The following is an 18912-nucleotide window of genomic DNA, read 5'->3' on the forward strand; positions in this document are numbered from 1 at the left end:
AAGAGCTTATGTTCTTGGGGGTGGGGAACAACATGAATACATGTAAGCTTATGCAAAATTAATTCATAAACAATGAATTTTTTTAGGGGAGAGACCCTAGCAGCTTGGACAGAGGCCTCACCTGGGAGGTGGTCTTTGAGCTGAGTTTTGAAGGAAATGAAGGTCTCAATTTCCTCCTCTTTAAAATGAGGAGTTTGGTTTTAAGGGTCCCTAGGGTCTTCTTTAACTTAAGAATTCTAGGAGTCAGAGAGAAGAGGAAAGTCCCCAGGGGAAGGAAGATTGAGGTGGGACCTTGGGAAGAAGTACAAACTTCCACTTACTGAAAGGGAAATTTCAGATCTGGCTAGACCCCAGGGAATATTCCAAACAGTATGTCTGGCTCATTACAGAGAAAAGGAGGGGGGAAAAAGTCAACTTCAGCTCATGAAGCCTTCCCCTGCACATATGACCCAGCTGTGGTACAGTAGCCACCCATCATGGGACAATGTCCACTCACACTCAGCCCCTGGGTGGCCCACCAGAGCCCCATGTCTCAGCTGCAATACCAGGCTCAGTAAAGGGGGGTAAAGCCTGGACTTTTGTGGAAAATGGAACTCAACAGCTGAGATACAGACCACTCCTCTTCCTTCAAGTTCCCTCCAACCCCTGCCGAATCATCATGGTTCGTGGTTAGTAAAATTTCCCCTTGGCTTGGCCAAGTCAGAGGGAGGTTTCTGACTTTGCTCCAAACCAGTTTTCCCAGCAGCCATCCAAGGAACTGCCGGAGCTGCCCATCCCTCCTTTGCTGCTTCCCAAACTTGGGTATCTGATTAGGGCTTTGCAGGTTTTTGCCGCAGCCCACGATTTCCGGTTCTCCAAGCCAAGGATCAATGTAAAACTGAAACAAATGAGGGATATGGATTTCCCAACCAACCCCCTTACCCCATCCCCTTTCATTCCTATCCCTCACTCAAATAAGACCAGCCAAAAGATCAATCCAAGGGATGCACTGGAATCCAGAATACTCCAGGCTCTCCAGAGGGAATTCCAAAAAGCTTGAGGCCCCCTGGGGAAGTGATTGTGTTCCTGAGGTCTGTTCTCCAAGGCCCTGTGTTCACAAATGAGCGATTTACCCAGCAGGATTAAGTCACAATGGGTTATTTTCGGGATTCTGGAAGGTTTTCTAAACAATGTAGGGTTGGTCCCAAGTTTGGATCCGCAGAAGATTTTGGAAACCAGATTGATGAGTTGATTACTTACCATCATCCCTTTTCTGGACATTAGGAAGGGTGTGTTGGTGAAAGCAGTCCTCTGGCCAAGAACAGAATATTGGCTATGTGTCCATCAATTAGTCAATTGATAGCATTTGTTTAACACAATTTAACAAAGTTATATTTGTTAAATCTTTGTTAAAATAGTTAAGATTATATAAGGGATGCACAGATAAGGAAATTCCCCTTACCAATGCAAAATGTCTTCTACAAAACCTAGAAGCAGGTCCTTCATATGTGCTCATTGATCAGCTAATTGATCTTGACTCTTGGATGACATTCTGCCTTTGGCTCCTTGGGTACACATATTTGCACAGGGATTCTCATCAGTTTGGCATCTAATATTGGTGAGAAATCAGATTTGGAGTGCACAAGTGGGTGGTCTATTTGGCTCCTTCAGGAGGAAAAGCCTTTGGTTTCTCCCTCTTCTCAAGCCCACTCTCTTTTGTTTCCCCAGGAGACTGTGGGTGAGCCCTTCTTCCTGCTCCTATGTGCAATCAAACAACAGATCAACAAGGGATCTATCGATGCAATCACTGGGAAAGCTCGCTACACGCTGAATGAGGAGTGGTTGCTGAGAGAGAACATTGAGGCCAAGCCCAGGGTGAGTATCCCAATTCCCCTCCAGGAGCACCTGTGGGAGGAGCTCACCCCCACCAAGCAATGGTTTGGGGAGTGGGAGGGATTGATTAGAGTAAGTCCAGTACAGATGTGGCTGCCATTGGACTCAGCTGAGGAATAGGGAAGGCTATTGATTACCCAACAGCTATACCAATCAGTGAGTCCTCAGCATACCAGGTTGGATTGAAAGAATTAGGAATGTTCTCCATCTAAACAGAAAAGAAGACTTAGATGGGAGAGGAGAGGTGATTGCTGTCTTCAAAAGCTGACAATGTGGAAAACAGATTAGACAACTTCTGCTTGGCCCCAGAGGAGAGAACAAGAACAAATGAGTGGGAGTTGTTCTAGAAAAGCAAGTTTTGCCATGATATAAGGAAAATCTTCCTAATAGGTAGAGTTACACAAAAGTTGAGTAGGCAGCCTCAGGAGGTGGTGGGTTCCTACTCCTTGGGGGTCTTCAAGCAAAAATTTGACTTGTGTACTTGCCAAGGAATCTTGGTCAGCTTGCTAAGGTTCTTTAAATTTTGAAATTCTCTGATTCTCTGCTTCTGTGCCTTCTGGCTGTGTGCAATAAGTAGTTGGCTGGCAAAGGAGATGCAAAAGCAAGATGCCCTAGGAGGGACGCATTCATTGGCCCTGTCTCTGTACCAGATTCAACCAGCTGTTCGATTAGGGGATTTTTGGAGGAGTGAACTAGTTGGTGGTATTAACCACCACTGCTGATTGTGAAACTGAGACAAAGGGAGGTGAATTGCCCAGCCATTCACATTGGGTGGGTTAACCTGTGGGAAAGGGCTGTTTGGTCTGTGGTCTTCCCCCTTATCAATGACCTTACACCCCAAACAAAAGTAAAGTCAGCAGTGACAGCCCCATCCTCTGAACAGGATCTTGGCTCTCCACAGATGACCCTCAGATAGGAGGAATTCAGACCTGGGTAGGCAGCGGAGTATAGTTTGCCAGTCTAATCACAGGCCTTCTGGAAGACGCCCGGGTTGGGGCAACCTCAGATAAATATTGGTATTCTCACCCCTATTTGTTCTTTTCTCTCCCAGAACCTAAACGTGTCCTTCCAGGGCTGTGGCATGGACTCTTTGAGTGTTCGGGCCATGGACACAGATACACTGACTCAAGTGAAGGAGAAGATCCTGGAGGCTTTTTGCAAGAATGTTCCCTACTCCCAGTGGCCCAGGGTGGAGGAAGTGGATTTAGGTGAGCCCTTTACAAATGGTAATCCTAGATAGACAGTGAGACTTGCTGGAATTTGAACCAAGTTTTCTGACTTGGAGCTGGGGGAAGAGATCTGAGTAGATTTTTCTCAATCTAAAGACATGTAGTTGCCTCCAGATGACCCCCCTGGAAGAACCCTCCAGATTCTCAATATTCAGTCAAGGCTTTGTGCTTTTATGAGTTCTTTCACTTGCTAAGTATTAGATTTTATTCATCCTTAGCCCTGGGAGGGAGGTGCTGAGAATATATGTAGGGCCCTTGTGAATTTTAAACCATCATATAAATGTTAGCTCTGACAATGATTATCATTCCCATTCTAGTGATGAGGACTGTTAAAGATAGAAAGACTGGGAATTGTCTTGCCCGAAATCTGATTATCACAGACAGTGACAGATCAAGATAATGAGATTGATGAAAAGAATAGCCAGTTGAGAGTTAGGAGCCCCTGTTCAAGGCTTATGAATGCTATGGAGACACTTCTTAGTTAAACTACAGAGCAATGAAAAATTTGAGAGTCTCTAATTCTATTCCTGTGGGAAATTATGGTGAGGCAGGGGTTAGACAAGACTATACATAATTAAGTGAACTTGGAACTCCTTGACTGGTTGGACTATGACTTGGATAAAGACAGATGGCATGTTCATCAAATCTGCAGATGACAAAGAATTGGGGTGGATGGCTAACACATTGACTGACAGAATCAGAATTTGAAAATATCTTGACAGGTTGGAATATTGGGCTGAATCTATCAAGATAAAATGTAATGGGGACAAATGCAGTGTCTTTCACTTTGAGTTTTTTTTAAGAATCAGCTTTGCCTGTACAAGATGGGAGAGGCGTGGTTAGAACACAGTTTAATCAGGAAAAAAGACAGGGATTTTAGTGGATGGCAAGCTCAGTATGAACTTGAATGTGATAGCAGAGGCAAGAAAGCAGATACCATTTGGGACTGCACGAAAAGTATTGCTATCCAAAATTAGCGAGGAGAGAATCCAACTGCCCTCTGCCCTGTCTTCAGGAGTGTCATGGCAGGAGCATCATGTTCAATTTGTACCACATTTGAGATGAATGTTGATAAATTGGAGAGGGACTCAAGAGGAGCACCCGGAATAATGAAGGGCTTCAGGTGAACTCCCTTGGGACATGGACTGGGAAGTGCCTTTAAAGATGCCTTTAAAGAACTGTTGAGTGCAGATTTATTTTCCTGGTTGGCAGAGAGCATCACTGGGAACAATGGGTAATGATTCTAAAGAGGCAGATATAGGTTTAATATAAGGGCAACCTCACTAACCATTAGAACTGTCCAAAAGTGAGATGGGACTCCTTTGGAAGTCATGGTCCCTTATATTCGTCCCTCATGTTGGGAGACTTCAAGTGAAGACTACTGGTCAGTCATGTTATAGACTAAGTTCTTGTTCAGGTTTGGATTGGATTAGATGACAACTGAGGGTCCTTTCTATGACTCTGAGATTCTGTGATTCTGGCTGTGTGGCATTGGGAATGATATTTTATCATTCCAGGCCTCAGTTTCCATATCTGTCAAATTAAAAAGGTTGGACTAGATCAGGGCTTAACTTCATTTTTGTCATGATCCCATTGGGCAGTCAGTCTGGTGAAGAATCATGTTTTTAAATGCATAAAAGAAATATACCTTACAAGGGTTACAAATTAGTCTAATTATATTGAAATAATTATCAAAATATTTAAAAAATGATATGGATCCTAGCTTTGTTGAGTTTCCTCTGGCTCCAAGTCCCATGTTCTCTAGGCACTCCTAGAGTTCTAATGATCTGTAATTCTCTTCCCACTTTTTAAAGTCATTGCTTTCCTCCCTGTCCCCATGCTGTCTTCCCACCTTCCTTCCCCAATGCCCATCTATCACCAAGATGCTCAGTTCTTCTTCCTTGTTTCTAGTTTCTTCTAGTCCATGTATCAATGTCACTCTCTTCTCCATCAGAGGCAGTAGGAAACACTCCAGCCTAGACTGTGGTTCTAAAGAGGGGAATAAGGCCCCCTCAGCACTGGGGAAGCATTTCCTAAGAATTTCCCACCTGGAGAGCTCAGGGTCAAACTCATGAGCAAGTGAGAGTGGGGGAGTTGGGGAGTGGAGGAGTGGAACAAGGTGGCTTGATTCCAAAGCTGGACAAACAGCAACCTGTGCCCACAGGATATTATAACATAATAGATAAAGCCAAGGTAAGACATAAGAATAATGACAGATGCAAGGATGTGCAGGATAATAGAACCCAGAATGAATATGGAAGGAAGAGCTAGAAAGATCACTATCCCATAATGATCATAATTCCCAACCTTCCTGCCCCCACCCCAGCATGGTCTCCACCCTCCACATCTCTCTCTCTCTCTCTCTCTCTCTCTCTCTCTCTCTCTTTAGAGTGGTTTGCTTCAAGCACCCACAGTTACATTCTTCGAGACCTGGATGATACTTCTGTGGTAGAAGATGGTCGGAAAAAACTCAACACCTTAGCACATTATAAGGTAAGGCAGCCCCTCACTCCCCTTTCTCTGCCTGTAATCTACCCCCCCAGACACCCTGAGCTTAATCCCTCCAGGCCCTTGCTCTCCCCTGCCTTGACCAGAGCCCTCTCATTCGCCTCCCATGTGACTCCCTGTCTTGGTTGTGTGCCCATCTCTGGGCTGCTTCCCATGGTCACATGCCAAGTGTGACTGACTTGGGTTCTCCCGCACCCCGGGGAGCTGGCACGGTGCCTGGGTGTCCAGGACTTTGACTCTCCTTGCTTTTCCCATAGATCCCTGAGGGAGCATCACTGGCCATGAGCCTGACAGACAAGAAGGACAGCACTCTAAGTCGAGGTAATTTCCTATTCTCTCCTCTCTGGGATGAAAGAACTCATTGGAAGTCCTGGGTTTCAGGACCAACCGTCTCTTTCCCTCATAGTCTGGGCTCATAAAGTTATCTACTATTACTGAACAAACTGCTTCTGACAGGGGAGAATTCAGGGGAAGAGTCAGTGGAGGAAGTTGACTTTGCCAGCAGGATTTGAAATATTCCTGAGGTTTCTCTGCCCAAATTCCATACCACTACTGTTGTTTTGGTCGTTGTTCTCACTTGCATATTATCGCATCACATCCTCGATGTCATGGTCCTCTTGGGAACAAAGGAACAACTATTGATGAAAATGATGATAAAAGAGGAGACAATGTGATACAATAGAAAGAATAGTGACTTCAGACATCTAGTTTTAAGTCCTGCCACTGATATTTAGTCCCTCTCTGGGCAGCTTACTTATTCTTGGACCTCAGTTTCTCATTCATAAAATGAGGAGTGGATTAGATGACCTCCAAGGTCCCTTCTAGTTCCAAATTGGGGATCTTATTACTCTATGCTATTGATAAAACCTCTAAGTCGACACACACAGTAGCTCTTAAGAGGACAGTCGGTTTTATGTGATTGTGATGGGGTTGGGGGGATAGGGAAGCAGAGAAGAGAGTGATAAGGGGGGAGAGGGAAAGTATGGATTACTTCATGTTTGATTTCCTATTCTCCATCATCACAGTACATGATGGGTATACATGCTTGTAGATTGCTTGGCACATTCATTAACTAAAAGAAAATAAGATTTAGTTTGGGTGGCTTTCAGTTCTCCTCATGTCCCTAAGAGGGAGGACAAGGCTAGAAGTAAAATTCCACCCTGAGACATCAGCCAGGCCTTCAATCTGGAGCCAATTCCCTGATGCACCACATGGCCCTCGACCTCTCCAGGCCTCTGGTTCCTCATCCCACCGCTGTAAAGAATTATTTGTTCCTTTTCCCAAATGAAAGACATCGTGGTGGGCTATGGAGTCAAAAGACATAAGATCCAATCTTGCCTCTGACTGCTTACTTTCTGTGTGATCTTAGCCAAGTCATAGCCTACCTGGGCCTCAGTAGTCTCATCTTCAAAAGGAGGGTGTTGGATTAGCTGGTCTCTCAGGTCCCTTTTAGTTCTGAATCTAGGATCCTGTGAGTCCGCTGAGTTCTGAATAGCCCCTACTAAAAATGCAGGGGCCCCTCACCCCCTGCCAATCCCTTCTACCAACTAGCTAGCCAGGCAGTGGGCACTATTGGGCTAAGTAGCTGAAGGGAGCAAAATCTAATGCATCCAGTCTCCCCTTCCCTTTCTTTTGTTCTCTCCCTTATTCTTTGTTTTGACTTTTTTCTTTTGCAGTGAAGGATTTGGACACTGAAAAATATTTTCATTTAGTAAGTATCGGATTCCAAAAGCAATTGAGGTTAATAATACTCTACTCAGTGTGTGGCCAGGAGCCTTGTCTTCGTCTTTTGGTTTCTTGCCTTCCATTTCCTCCATAGGAAATTTCACTTTGGAATGGGCCCAGCTCCCTAGCAGACTGTGTCGGTGAGGAGTAGCAGAGACACACAATGAATCTGTGTGTGTGTGTGTGTGTGTGTGTGCATGGGGGTGTCCAACTCACACACACACACATTCACACTCAAGCACACACGTCCACATACGCACTATCACCATCCGGACCATCAGCCTTTTGTTGTTGCAAAAAGCATGAATCACTAATGGGGGACAGGCGGCAACTTCAGTCTCTCCCCGCTTAATTAGGGGGTGATGAGGCTGTGACCCCAGGCAGCGGCAGGGGCAGGGTGGGGAGAATGCTTTCCATGTGTCTGAACAGACAAGGGAGTTTGTCTGGGGGGCTGGACGGCCTGTGATCAGGCCGCCAAGGGGCCAGAAGGAAGCCAAGGGGAGACACTTTGTTCTTGCCGTCTTGGATGGGTTCTCCCTCCCCCAGCCTCCACCCCAGGGGTAGTTGGTATTGGAGGAGGGGCCTAGGTTTTGGATCTGTATGGAGCAGAGAGACCAAGTGAAAACCATTTATGTAAAAAACTCTTCTGGTACAGTGCCCCTGCCCATCAGCCAGCTTTGGGCAAATCCTTTTTTCCAGTGTGGACTTATTTCTCCTCCTTTGAAATTAGGAGAAAAGCTTATGGGGGGGTGGAGGGGGGAAGGGGAACTTCAGAATAAGTCAGTTACCTACCTGAGTATTGTCCCAAAAGGGCTTTCTGCCCCGTACCACCTCTCCCTCCACTATTGCATCCCTGGCCTGCCAAAGGCCCCAACAGGGAAGAGGAATGAGGGGGCAGAATAAAGGGAGGAGATTTCATTCCTATAGGGAGCTTCCAGTCTAGCTGAGAAGCCAAGTCTACCCCACAGGAAAGACCCAAGAACAATTTTAAAGCAGCCTGCAAATTGGAGACAGCATGCTACAGTGAAAAGGATAATAAATATGTAGTCCTAGGACATGCCTTCAATCCCAACTCTCCTGCTTTGGGCAAGTCACTTAACTTCCCCATACCTCAGTATCCAAATCTGTAAAATGAGGGAGGTGGGACTACACAGCCTTTGTGGTCCCTCCCAGCTCTCAATTATGAAAAGATGAAATCACAGAACCTTGTGGTTTTGATTTCTATGCTCCCTAAGGAAGAGCTGAGGATGGAATTGGAAGAAGAGTATGATGAAAGGTTGGATGAAAATCCCATTAGAGAAGCCCCCAACTCAGCACGTATGTATGAACACCTCATCTCTGAGAGCTGAGCTCCTGTTCTAGAAGCTGAACCAGGTTGAGAGAGGACGTCGCTGTCATCCCTGCTGTCACAAACCTCTAGGCTTAAAATGAGGAGTAAACATGGTACCCAGGCCATATTGAGACCACAAAGTTTGCATAAACCACTTGCCACTGATGCTGGAGGAGGGAGAGATCACTTCTTCATGGGAAAACCAAGCCAAATTCCTGGAAGAGGCAGGGATTTTTGACAGGCAGAGATGGGAGGAGAGAGACTTCTAGGAAGAAAGAATGGTGTGATCAAGGGTGTGGAGGCTGGAAAGCACAAATCATGTTCAGAGAATGACATGTAGTTGAGTTGGAAAGAGAGTGAATGTTTAGACCACAATATAGAAGACCTTGAATGCCAGATTAAGAAAGCAGCAGGGTTTTTGTGTAAAGAGCCCTAAACTTGGAGTCAGGGAGCCTTGGCTTCAAATATTATTATCTCAGGATTTTACTTTCTGGCTGTATAACTCTGTTAAGACTTTGACCTTTTGGGATCTCAATTGTTTCATCTGGTAAATGAGGTGAGTGGACAGCCTCTGAGGTCCTTCCAGCTCTAAATCTATGTTCTTAGGAGCCTGGGAAAAGTATGTAAACACCCTGTGACTCAGTTTCCTCATCTGTAAAATGAGATGTTTGGGCTTGTTTAGTCATTTTTCAGTTGTACCCTGCTTTTGTCACCCTATTTAGGGTTTTTCTTGGAGGGATTTACTGTTTTCCTTTTCCAGCTCATTTTACAGATGAGGAAACAGTGATTTCCCCAGGATCACATTACTACTAAGTGTCTGAGATCAGATTTGAACTCAGGTCCTCCTGATTCTAGGTCTGGTGCTCTATCCAATTCACCACCTAGTTTTTCTAGTAGAGTCTGCAAAATGTTTTATGCCTATTATCTTATTTGATCCTGTAAAGTAGGGATTGTCATTATTTCCATTCTACAGATAAGAAAACCCGAGCCTTAGCAAGGAAAATGATTTGCCCAGCATCGCATAATTAATAAGCTTCTATAGCGGATTCTGAAATTGGGCCTTCCTAATACCAAGTCCACTATGCTAGATACCTGTATGACCTAAGGCTTCATTCCTCTGACTCTCAGTTTCTCATCCGTAAAATAAGGGCAAGTATTGGACTTCCCCTCTAAAGTCACTCCACATCTGTATATCTTAGCACGATAAGCAATTAATACATATTCAATCTATCTACCTACCTACCTATTTATCCTAAGATAATAGGAAATATAAATAGTCTAAATAACCTCTAGTGGAGGGAGGGCAGTATATTTGGAGGAATACAAAGATTGCTAAGACAACATTCTCTGCCCCAAAGAATGTGTAATCCAATTGAGGAAATGAGATGTGTGACATGATGAGGTTTTTAACAGGTTTCACATAGCAGGTGTTCATTCTCTTTTGAAATGGTTATCATTACTCTATAGTCCATGGCCCCAGAAGAGAGATTCCATGGGCTGAGAGAAGCAGAACTAGGTGGGTCTTGAAGGCTGAGGGAGGGAGGAAGGAAGGAATTCCGGCAGAAGGAGGAACTCTCTCAAGATCATCCTTAACAAAAGTTAAGCATTTGACTTTGATGTTCTCCAGATGTTCTAGAACCAAGATTGATGACTTCCCCTCTTGTCATCTTTGCCCAGGTGCTTCCTACTGATGAACTGATTGAGAGTAAGAAGTCACACAAGCAGAGCCATAGGAAGAAGGTTCTTCCTGAGATCTATTTAACTAGGTTGCTCTCCACCAAGGTAAGACTTGGAATGCTTCAGGTAACTTCAGTATGATATGGTTTCAAACCAATTCAACTCGGTCAAAATGGTAGTTACTCTGCTAGATGCTGGAGATACAAAAATGAAATAGTACCTGCTCTCAAGAGGGTTACATTCTACTTGGGAAGGGGTGGATCACACCACTCTGGGCTGCTCCTCAAACGTGTCCTCAAACTGGCAGAGTATGTGGGGGCTACTCTCCAAATCCTAGGTACTTGTGTAAGGCTGTATTCCTAATACTAGCTCATAAGCCCCCACTGGTGTGCTTCCATTAATCAGGAGACACAGTAAACGCAAAGTAATTTTAGGGGCTAAAGGGGAAAGACATCAAGGAGAACATTTTGCAGGAGACGGTACTTTAGCTGAGATTTAAATGGACATGGAACTTTTTAAGTGCAGAGGTGAGAAGGCTCAGCATTTCAGGTATGAGGAATTATTTATGGAAAGGCATGAAAATTTGAGATGGTTTATGTATCAGGTCTCCTCTCACTGAATCTCCATCTATTGTCTTGAAACCTTCTGACTTCTGTAGCATACAGTAGGTGTGACAGTTATCATGGACGGCTACTCAGATTCTAGTCCTAATTCTGCCTAGGGCAGAGTCATATCACCTACATGAGCCTCAGGCATTTTAGCTGACCTTCATGTAGTCCCACCTAGGTTAATCAAGTGTTTTCTGTCCATTATGTCATTTGATTCTCATAACAACCTTGTGATACACTGGAAAGAGTATCTACATCCAGAGGTAATGGATTCAAATCCTGCTCCTGGAACTTACTGACTCGTGTCTATGAGTATATGATATATAAACCTCCTTGAGAACAGGAATGCTTTCACTTTAATCTTTGTTTCTCCTTGTCTAGCACATAGTAACTGCTTAATAAATATTTGTTAACCAGTTGGTTGATTCCTGCATGACTTGGCCACAATCATTGGCCTTTCTGGACCTCAGTTTCATCATCAAAAAAATTATTTTTGAGGGGCTAAGTGTAGACTAGATGCCATCTTGCCAACTCTAAATCTGTGACACTAAGATGGCCTTTCTCCATTTAACAAAGGAGGAAAGAGAGTTGGTCACACGGGGTATTAAAGGTCAGTTGAGGAGCAGCTAGATGGTTCAATGGATAGAGAATCAACCCTGGAGTCAGGAGGACCTGAGTTCAAATCTGGCCTCAGACACTTAATTATCCTAGCTGTGTGACCTTGGGCAAGTCACTCAACATCATTGCCTTGCAAAAAACAACAACAAAAAAAGGTTACTTTTGGGATTTGAACTTGTGATGGGGGCAAGAACCCTCTGGAAAGCATCAGACACTCTAGCAGCCTAAGGGATATCGTTCTCATTGTTCCAAGAGGTATTGGTGCCCACTGGCAGAAGCCTTGTGTACCCAAGGAAAGCTTAGGTAGAGCTGAAGCTTGGGCTATTTTTCCCTGGCTCTATGACTTTGAATTAGGGAGGCTCTCTTATACAACAGTTTCTTCCATGGGAAATAGATGAAGGATGCTGGGGGGGGGGGGGGATGCTTTGAAGTCCTACAAATGAGACTATGATTATCCAACCGCAGCGCTCTCTCACTTGCTGCAGATCACAAAAGGTATACCTTGTTTCTTCCCTAGATTACATTACTGCCTAATGTTCTTTATAATTGGAGAGACCATCAGAACAGCAAGCCGTGGCTGAGTTTTCTGTTCCATTTACTGTACCAAACAATTACAGATGTGTCCTGAGATGCCAGAAGTAGTCAAAGAGAACATTGGTGCCAAGAGAAATTAAATTAAAACAAACGCTAATTATATCAGCTTGCCCGGCTTTCAGACGAAAGGTGGCAGGGGGTGGGGTGGGGGGAGAAGGGGAGAAGAGATTTCACTTCCCTTCAATTCTCTCTCCCTTCTTCCCGAAACCATGTGAATCTGGCAAGCAAACAGAACCTCATTAAATGTGTTTTTGCCCCCAAGATGTCCAGTTGACCTGGGCACCAGATTGACTCAACTGGCACATTTATTTCTTGGCAGGGCACATTGCAGAAATTTCTCGACGACCTGTTCAAAGCCATCCTCAGCATCCGAGAGGACAAGCCTCCCTTGGCCATCAAATATTTCTTTGATTTCTTAGAAGAGCAGGCTGAGAAGAGAGGGATCACGGATCCAGACACTTTGCACATTTGGAAAACCAACAGGTCTGAGAGGGAGGAGGGGCTATAGTAGCTCATCTGATCTAACCACCATACTCTTTTACTTTCCATCCTCCCTCCATGCCTACCCCAAACCCAGGTTATTGATCCATTCATTGGCTCAATGCCACTCTAATTCACAAGTATTTCCTAAATGCTTACCCTGGGTCCTGGGACATGGAAGATGGGGGATAGAGGGGGGGAACAAGATGGGGAGAACCATAAAGACAAAAGCTGCCTTCAAGAAACTTACAGTCTACTGACAGAAAATACAAATTAATGTAGAGGAATTTCACACTTTTTTCTGTATTAGCTGCTAGGGGCGATGAGAAAAAAAGACCACACAAGAGGAAAAGAAAACCTGGACAGAAAGCCTTGGGTGTCTGGTCCCAGTTCTGCTGCTAATTGGCTACAGGTTGAGACACCATTAAAGCTGGAAAGGACTTCAAATATCACCTAATCCAAGGGTTCTTAACCTGATGTGGTCTGTGGGTAGATTTGAGGAGGTCCATAGGAAAAAATTGCATTTCATTTTCACTCAGCTCTAAATTGAAATTGAGAATTTCCCTCAATTATTTTTAATATGATTTTCACAAGGCATCCAGGGGCTTCAGCAGAAACTTTGACATAGGCCAATCATTTTATAGAGAGGGGATCGGGGGCCCAGAGAAAAGACATAGAGACTTGTTCAGAGGGAGAGCTGAGTGTTGAACTTGATTTACTCAGCTCCCAGGTTGTTGCTCTTTCTACTACAGCCCCTGCTGTGTAACCCCAAACCCCCTCTTTTTCCTTCTATGCGTTTCAGTTTTCCCATTTATAAAAAAAATGGTCATAGACATCTCTGCCTGCTGATCTCTCAAATGAGATAATGGATTGAGAAGTTCTTTGTGTCTTAAGAGCTGTATACATGTGAGGAATCATCCCCACCATCATTGTTATTTTTATTATTGTCAACAAAATTAAATTAAGTACTTAGAAGCCTGCTCAGAGTGTGAATCCCAGGCAAATCCCCAGCTGATCCCATTCTGAGGCTCCTTTGTTGTGCAGAATGGAAGGAAAGAAATTGGGGGTGGGAGGAACCACTCCTTTTTAATTAAAAGTAGAGAGTATCTAAGCATGAAACTGAGAGGACTCCAGTGTCAGAATGTTCATAGCAGAATCCAGGGTCACTTTGTGGTACCTCGCTGACCTGTTGTCATGGTGACCATGGGCCGTCTAAGATGGAAGGAATAAGATCCATCAGGTCCTGCCAACTCTCCAGTGACTCCTTCCTCATACGTCGGGCTAGGCAGTGCTTATTCGAGAAGTTGGGGGGCAAAGTGGCCACAACCATCAGCATCTTCAGTCAGCAAGTAGGCGTTATGGTACAACGAAAGCCATTCTCTAGGTACCTCAGTTTCCTCCTCTGTCAAATGACTCAGTGGTCCCTGAAGGGTCTTCTGGCTCTTGAGCTACAGTCTATTAATTTCAGAGAGTGGCTTCTGACAGAGCGCCCCCAGAATGCATCCATGAGAGAAGGCAGACAAAGGTAGGAGCGCTCCCACCACTCTGCCTGCTCCTCACATCCCATAGCCTCCAGGCCAGCTGTGCAACTTAAAAGATGTTCAGTTTTCCATCTGCTACCAAAGCCCCTAACTGTACATGGGCGGATCTGACATCTCATTGGCCATGCCAAGAGCCAATATCATGTAAAGGCAGGTCACGCCAAGTTGGAATATTGTCGAATCTAGACCTGGCCAATCTGACAACTAGCCTTGCTGAGTGCTCATTCCCCAGAAGGGTGGTCCCCAGGTGTTGGCTTTGGGGTTCTTTGCTTGGTTTTGCTTTTTTAGTGTGTTTTTTTTTTTTTAAACAGTCACAGCCATGCACGAAACATCCTCTAAGAGGTTGGGAGATTGCAACCTGTGCTGAGCTAGGCAGCGGTCACATGGCTGAAGGATGTTTTTCCATCTTATTTTTGAAGAGAGGAAAAGATCAAAGGGATCATACTGAAATCCAAGGGCATCCCCAGGGCCTTGTAGCTAGTAACTCAGAACAGGTGATGGAGGGCAGATTCTCCCTGATCTCTCAGTGAGCAGCAGGCCCCAGTGGCCCCCAAGGAGTCTCTCCTCTGAGGCTGTCCTTCTTAACCCCACCTTCCCTGCCGCATTCTTTCATCCATAGAAGGGATGTATAATCAAACATAGGAAGAGTAATTTCTGGTAGAGCAAGTGATGAAGGCCGCTCTGTCTGTGGTCCAAGGATGTGATGGACAGGCCTCTCTCTACTACACAGCTGTCTGCCAGAGGAGGGAAAGGATCCTGCCCTGATGCACCCCACCCCCACCCCTGTCTCACTCATCAACCAGATTTAAGTAATCCCACATTGTCATAAAAAGATCAAACACCCAACCTTGCTACTCCCCTTCCCAGACTCCTTTCTCATCCCCTGGTCTTTTTTCTCTCTTCTAGCCGACAGGCTGGCACAGTGTGGGTGGGCCAGGCCTCTCCCTGTCTCCGTTTTTCACTCTCCTACACTTTCTTCTATGACAGCCTACCTCTGAGATTCTGGGTCAACATTCTGAAGAACCCCCAGTTTGTCTTTGACATCGACAAGACTGACCACATAGATGCCTGCCTCTCTGTCATTGCCCAGGCCTTCATTGATGCCTGCTCCATCTCCGACCTACAGCTGGGCAAGGTTAGTTTCTCACTGGTCAGACTGAGTGCTTTGCTGGGCAGCATGGATTGGCACTGATGTGTTAGAGAGCATTCACAGGAAGGTAGCCAGGATGGTGGAGATCCTGGAGATTAGGAAGACGAGTTACAAAAACTAGAAATGTTTATTGGGAGAATATCAAGGGTGAAATTGTCAGGGCAGCTAGGTGGCGAAGTGGATAGAGCACCGGCCCTGGAGTCAGGAGGACCAGAGTTCAAATCTGCCTTCAGACACTTAGTAATTACCTAGCTGTGTGGCCTTGGGCAAGTCACTTAACCCCATTGCCTTTCAAAAACCTAAAAAGGAAATAAGAAATTAACTGTCAAAGCACAAAGGATTTGCCTCATTCTGTTGGGCCCAGAAATAAGGGCCAAGAGCCAAGAGTGGAGGTTGCAAAGAAGCCAATTTTGGGATTGGCAGGGAAAATTTCCAAAGAACTAGAACTGTTCATAAGAGACATGGGGCTACCACAGGAATCGGTAGCTATTCCCTCAGTGAGGTCTTCAAGCAGAGATTGGATGGCCTCTTGTCAGTAGAGGGTGGGGCGGGGGGCAGAGGAGAGGGAGGTGATTCTATTTCTGGGACAATTTGACCTAATTGACTACCAATGTCTCTTCCAACTTGGAGACTCTCCTGTGCAAGAACTGGGACTTAGGAATTTAGCAGCTCCCAACTCAGGGAAAAGCTTAAACCCAACATTGATCCCTTAGTCTAGGTTGGGAAAGAGGTGTGATAGCTCTCTTCAAATATCTTCTTTTTTTTTTAAGGGTTTTTTTGTTTTTGTATTTTTGCAAGGCAATGGGGTTAAGTGGCTTGCCCAAGGCCACACAGCTAGGTCATTATTAAGTGTCTGAGGCCAAATTTGAACTCAGGTACTCCTGACTCCAAATATCTTGAAGAAGCATTAGACTGCAGGCAGTGAGTAGAGGGGACAAATTTAGATTTGATGTCCCCCAGTCCATGGTTGGATAATCCAAGAATGGGCTGTCTTGAAAAGTAGTAGTTTCCCACCCCTGAAGTCTACAAAGTCCCATAAGATCAAATGAAGTGGGAGATGAATGTAGGCAGCCCAGTTAGAATCAACCAAAAAAAAATGGGATTTTAGAATATGGAAAGAACACATCATTGTATGGTTTCCTTCACAAAAAAAAAGGATGATGTCTTCATCCACCATCAAAGCAGTTGGTACTATTTCTAGAGGTAGCTGGTTACACAGCGAATAGATGCTAGCAATGGATTCAAGAAGTTCTTAGTTCAAATCTGGCCTCAGACACTATGTGACCCTGGACAAGTCACTTAGCCTCAGTTTGCCTCAGTTTCCTCAGCTGTAAAATAAGGATAGTAATAGAACTCACCTTTCATCCAATGGAATAATATTTGTAAAATATCTACTGCGCATTGCTGTTCAGTCATTTGTCACATCCAACTCTTCATGATCCCATATGGGGTTTTCTTGGCAAAGAAACTTAAATAGTTTGCCATTTTGTATAGTATGTGCTATCAAAGGACAGATAGTTCAATAGATTGATGACACATGCATGCATACATACATACATACATACATACAGAAGCTTGTTCCTTTACTCTTCCCTTTCCCCTTCCCCGTCTCCATGGTAATTATTTGTGGTGGTTTGTGGTGGTTTGCTCACTTCCTCTCTCCTGGATCCTCCTGTGACCAGGGGCACACTGGTAAGATGTTCATTTGGAGCAAAGAGTGCAGGCTTTTTCCATGGTTGAGGAGAAGGAGAAAGCCTGGCAATTTGGATTAGCTGGTCTCTCGGGTCCCTTTTGGTTCTGAATTTAGGATCCTGTGGTCCCCTTAGTTCTCAGTAGCTAACATGACTGCATCACTTGTTCTTTCCTATTGAAAATTGTAAGCTCCTTGAAGAGACAGTTACATTTTGGTCTAAGAGTGATGGATTTGAAGTCAAAGGACCTGAGTTTGAATCTTAGCTTTGCCCCCTGTATGATCCAGGACAAGTCTGGAAATCTCCCTGGGCTTCCTTTTTCTCAATATATAAATGATACAGTTGGACTGAATGACCTTTCACATCGCTTCTTCATCTATAATTTTATGATTGCATGGTCCCTGTCCTAATATGATATCTCAGAGATAGTGTGAGGCCTAATAATGTTTGTTGTTGGATTGAATAGGTCTAGTGAAGGTCCTCAAGGGAGCAGCGATATTTGCAATTAGCATTTCTATCATTTGCATGTAAATAGCACAGGAGTTGGGAGGAGAAAGGGACTTCATAAATCTTAAAAGACTTTGTATTATGTAAATGTGTCATTTTTAATATTCTGAAGTGATTGATGTTATTCTCTTAGATATTTTAAACCTGCCCCCTGTGATCGTGTTTACACTCTTAATTTATATCCTCTGAAGGACAGGTTTCCTGAACAAAACCAACGCCAACCCAATGATTGTCTTAAGGTACACAAACTACAGAATGGAGGAGAATGAAATAAGGAGGTTGTTTTTGAGTTGTTTTAGTTGTGTTTGACTCTCTGTGACCCCCTCCAAGGTCACTGGGAAAGAAACTAGAGGGTTTGTATTTCTTTCTCCAGCTCATTTTACAGACAAGGAAACTGAGGCAAACAGGATTAAGTCTTCCTGACTCCAAACCCAGCAGTCTATCCACTATGACACCTAGCTACTTCAAAGAGATTTTACTTACTATATAAAAAGAGGGAAATAAAATCTTATTAGCTTTGTAATTTGAAAGTCCATTTTGAATCTGGGATTTCTCTATCAAGATCTAGAGAGTGAAGGCGCGGCTAGGTGGCACAGTGAATAGAGCACTGGCCCTGGAGTCAGGAGTACCTGGATTCAAATCCAACCTCAGACACTTAATAATTACCTAGCTGTGTGGCCTTGGGCAAGCCACTTAACCCCATTGCCTTGAAAAATCTAAAAAAAAAAAAAAGGATCTAGAGAGTGGAAGAACTGTACCATTGTCATCAGTGAAGCCACAGAGATCATGGGTAATAGCTATTAGCTATAAATAGGTATTAGAAATAGCATAAATAGTATTAGCCATAAATTATCTAATAATTTATATAGTGATTGAAGGATCACAGAGTGCTTTGAAAATATCTCCTTTTATCTTCATTACAATCCTGGTAGGAAGTTAGTATTTATTATCTGTATTTTAACTGTAAGGAAACTGGAGGTTAAGTCACTTGAATTCAGGTCTTCCTGATTTCATGCTTATTATTTCAAATCACTGAACCAACTAGATACCTCCTTTAAAGAGAAAAAGACCTTAGAGAAAATCTAATCTGAGGGTTCTTTTTTTTTTAATTTTTAGTTTCAGTTCCAAATTTCTGCCTCCATCCATCCCCTCCTTCCATCCATTGATAAGGCAAGATGCAAAATATTTTTCCCCATTAGTCATGGTGAGAAAAAAATGCAAGAAAAATTAAAAATAAAGTATTTCTTTAATGTGCACTCAGAATTCTTCTGGGGGGGGTAGAGAGCATTTTTTTTATCATGAATCCTCTGTAATTATAAAGATCATTGTATTGATTAAAGTAGCTAAGTCTTTCACAGTTGATCATCTTTAACAGTATCACT

General features: G+C 44.0%; 1 protein-coding gene across 1 annotated transcript in view; it reads left to right on the forward strand.

Annotated features, from left to right (window-relative positions):
• PLXND1 (plexin D1) overlaps window positions 1-18912 on the forward strand; it is a 200049-nt gene that overhangs the window by 165441 nt on the left and 15696 nt on the right. The window contains exons 26-33 of the mRNA XM_074198509.1: window positions 1708-1854; window positions 2924-3080; window positions 5491-5594; window positions 5867-5930; window positions 7286-7320; window positions 10342-10446; window positions 12481-12644; window positions 15170-15317. Coding sequence (XP_074054610.1) covers window positions 1708-1854; window positions 2924-3080; window positions 5491-5594; window positions 5867-5930; window positions 7286-7320; window positions 10342-10446; window positions 12481-12644; window positions 15170-15317 — 924 coding nt within the window. The remainder of the gene's footprint in view (window positions 1-1707; window positions 1855-2923; window positions 3081-5490; window positions 5595-5866; window positions 5931-7285; window positions 7321-10341; window positions 10447-12480; window positions 12645-15169; window positions 15318-18912) is intronic.

The sequence above is a fragment of the Macrotis lagotis genome, chromosome 8 (genome assembly GCF_037893015.1).
Source record: "Macrotis lagotis isolate mMagLag1 chromosome 8, bilby.v1.9.chrom.fasta, whole genome shotgun sequence".
Lineage (NCBI taxonomy): Eukaryota > Metazoa > Chordata > Mammalia > Peramelemorphia > Peramelidae > Macrotis > Macrotis lagotis.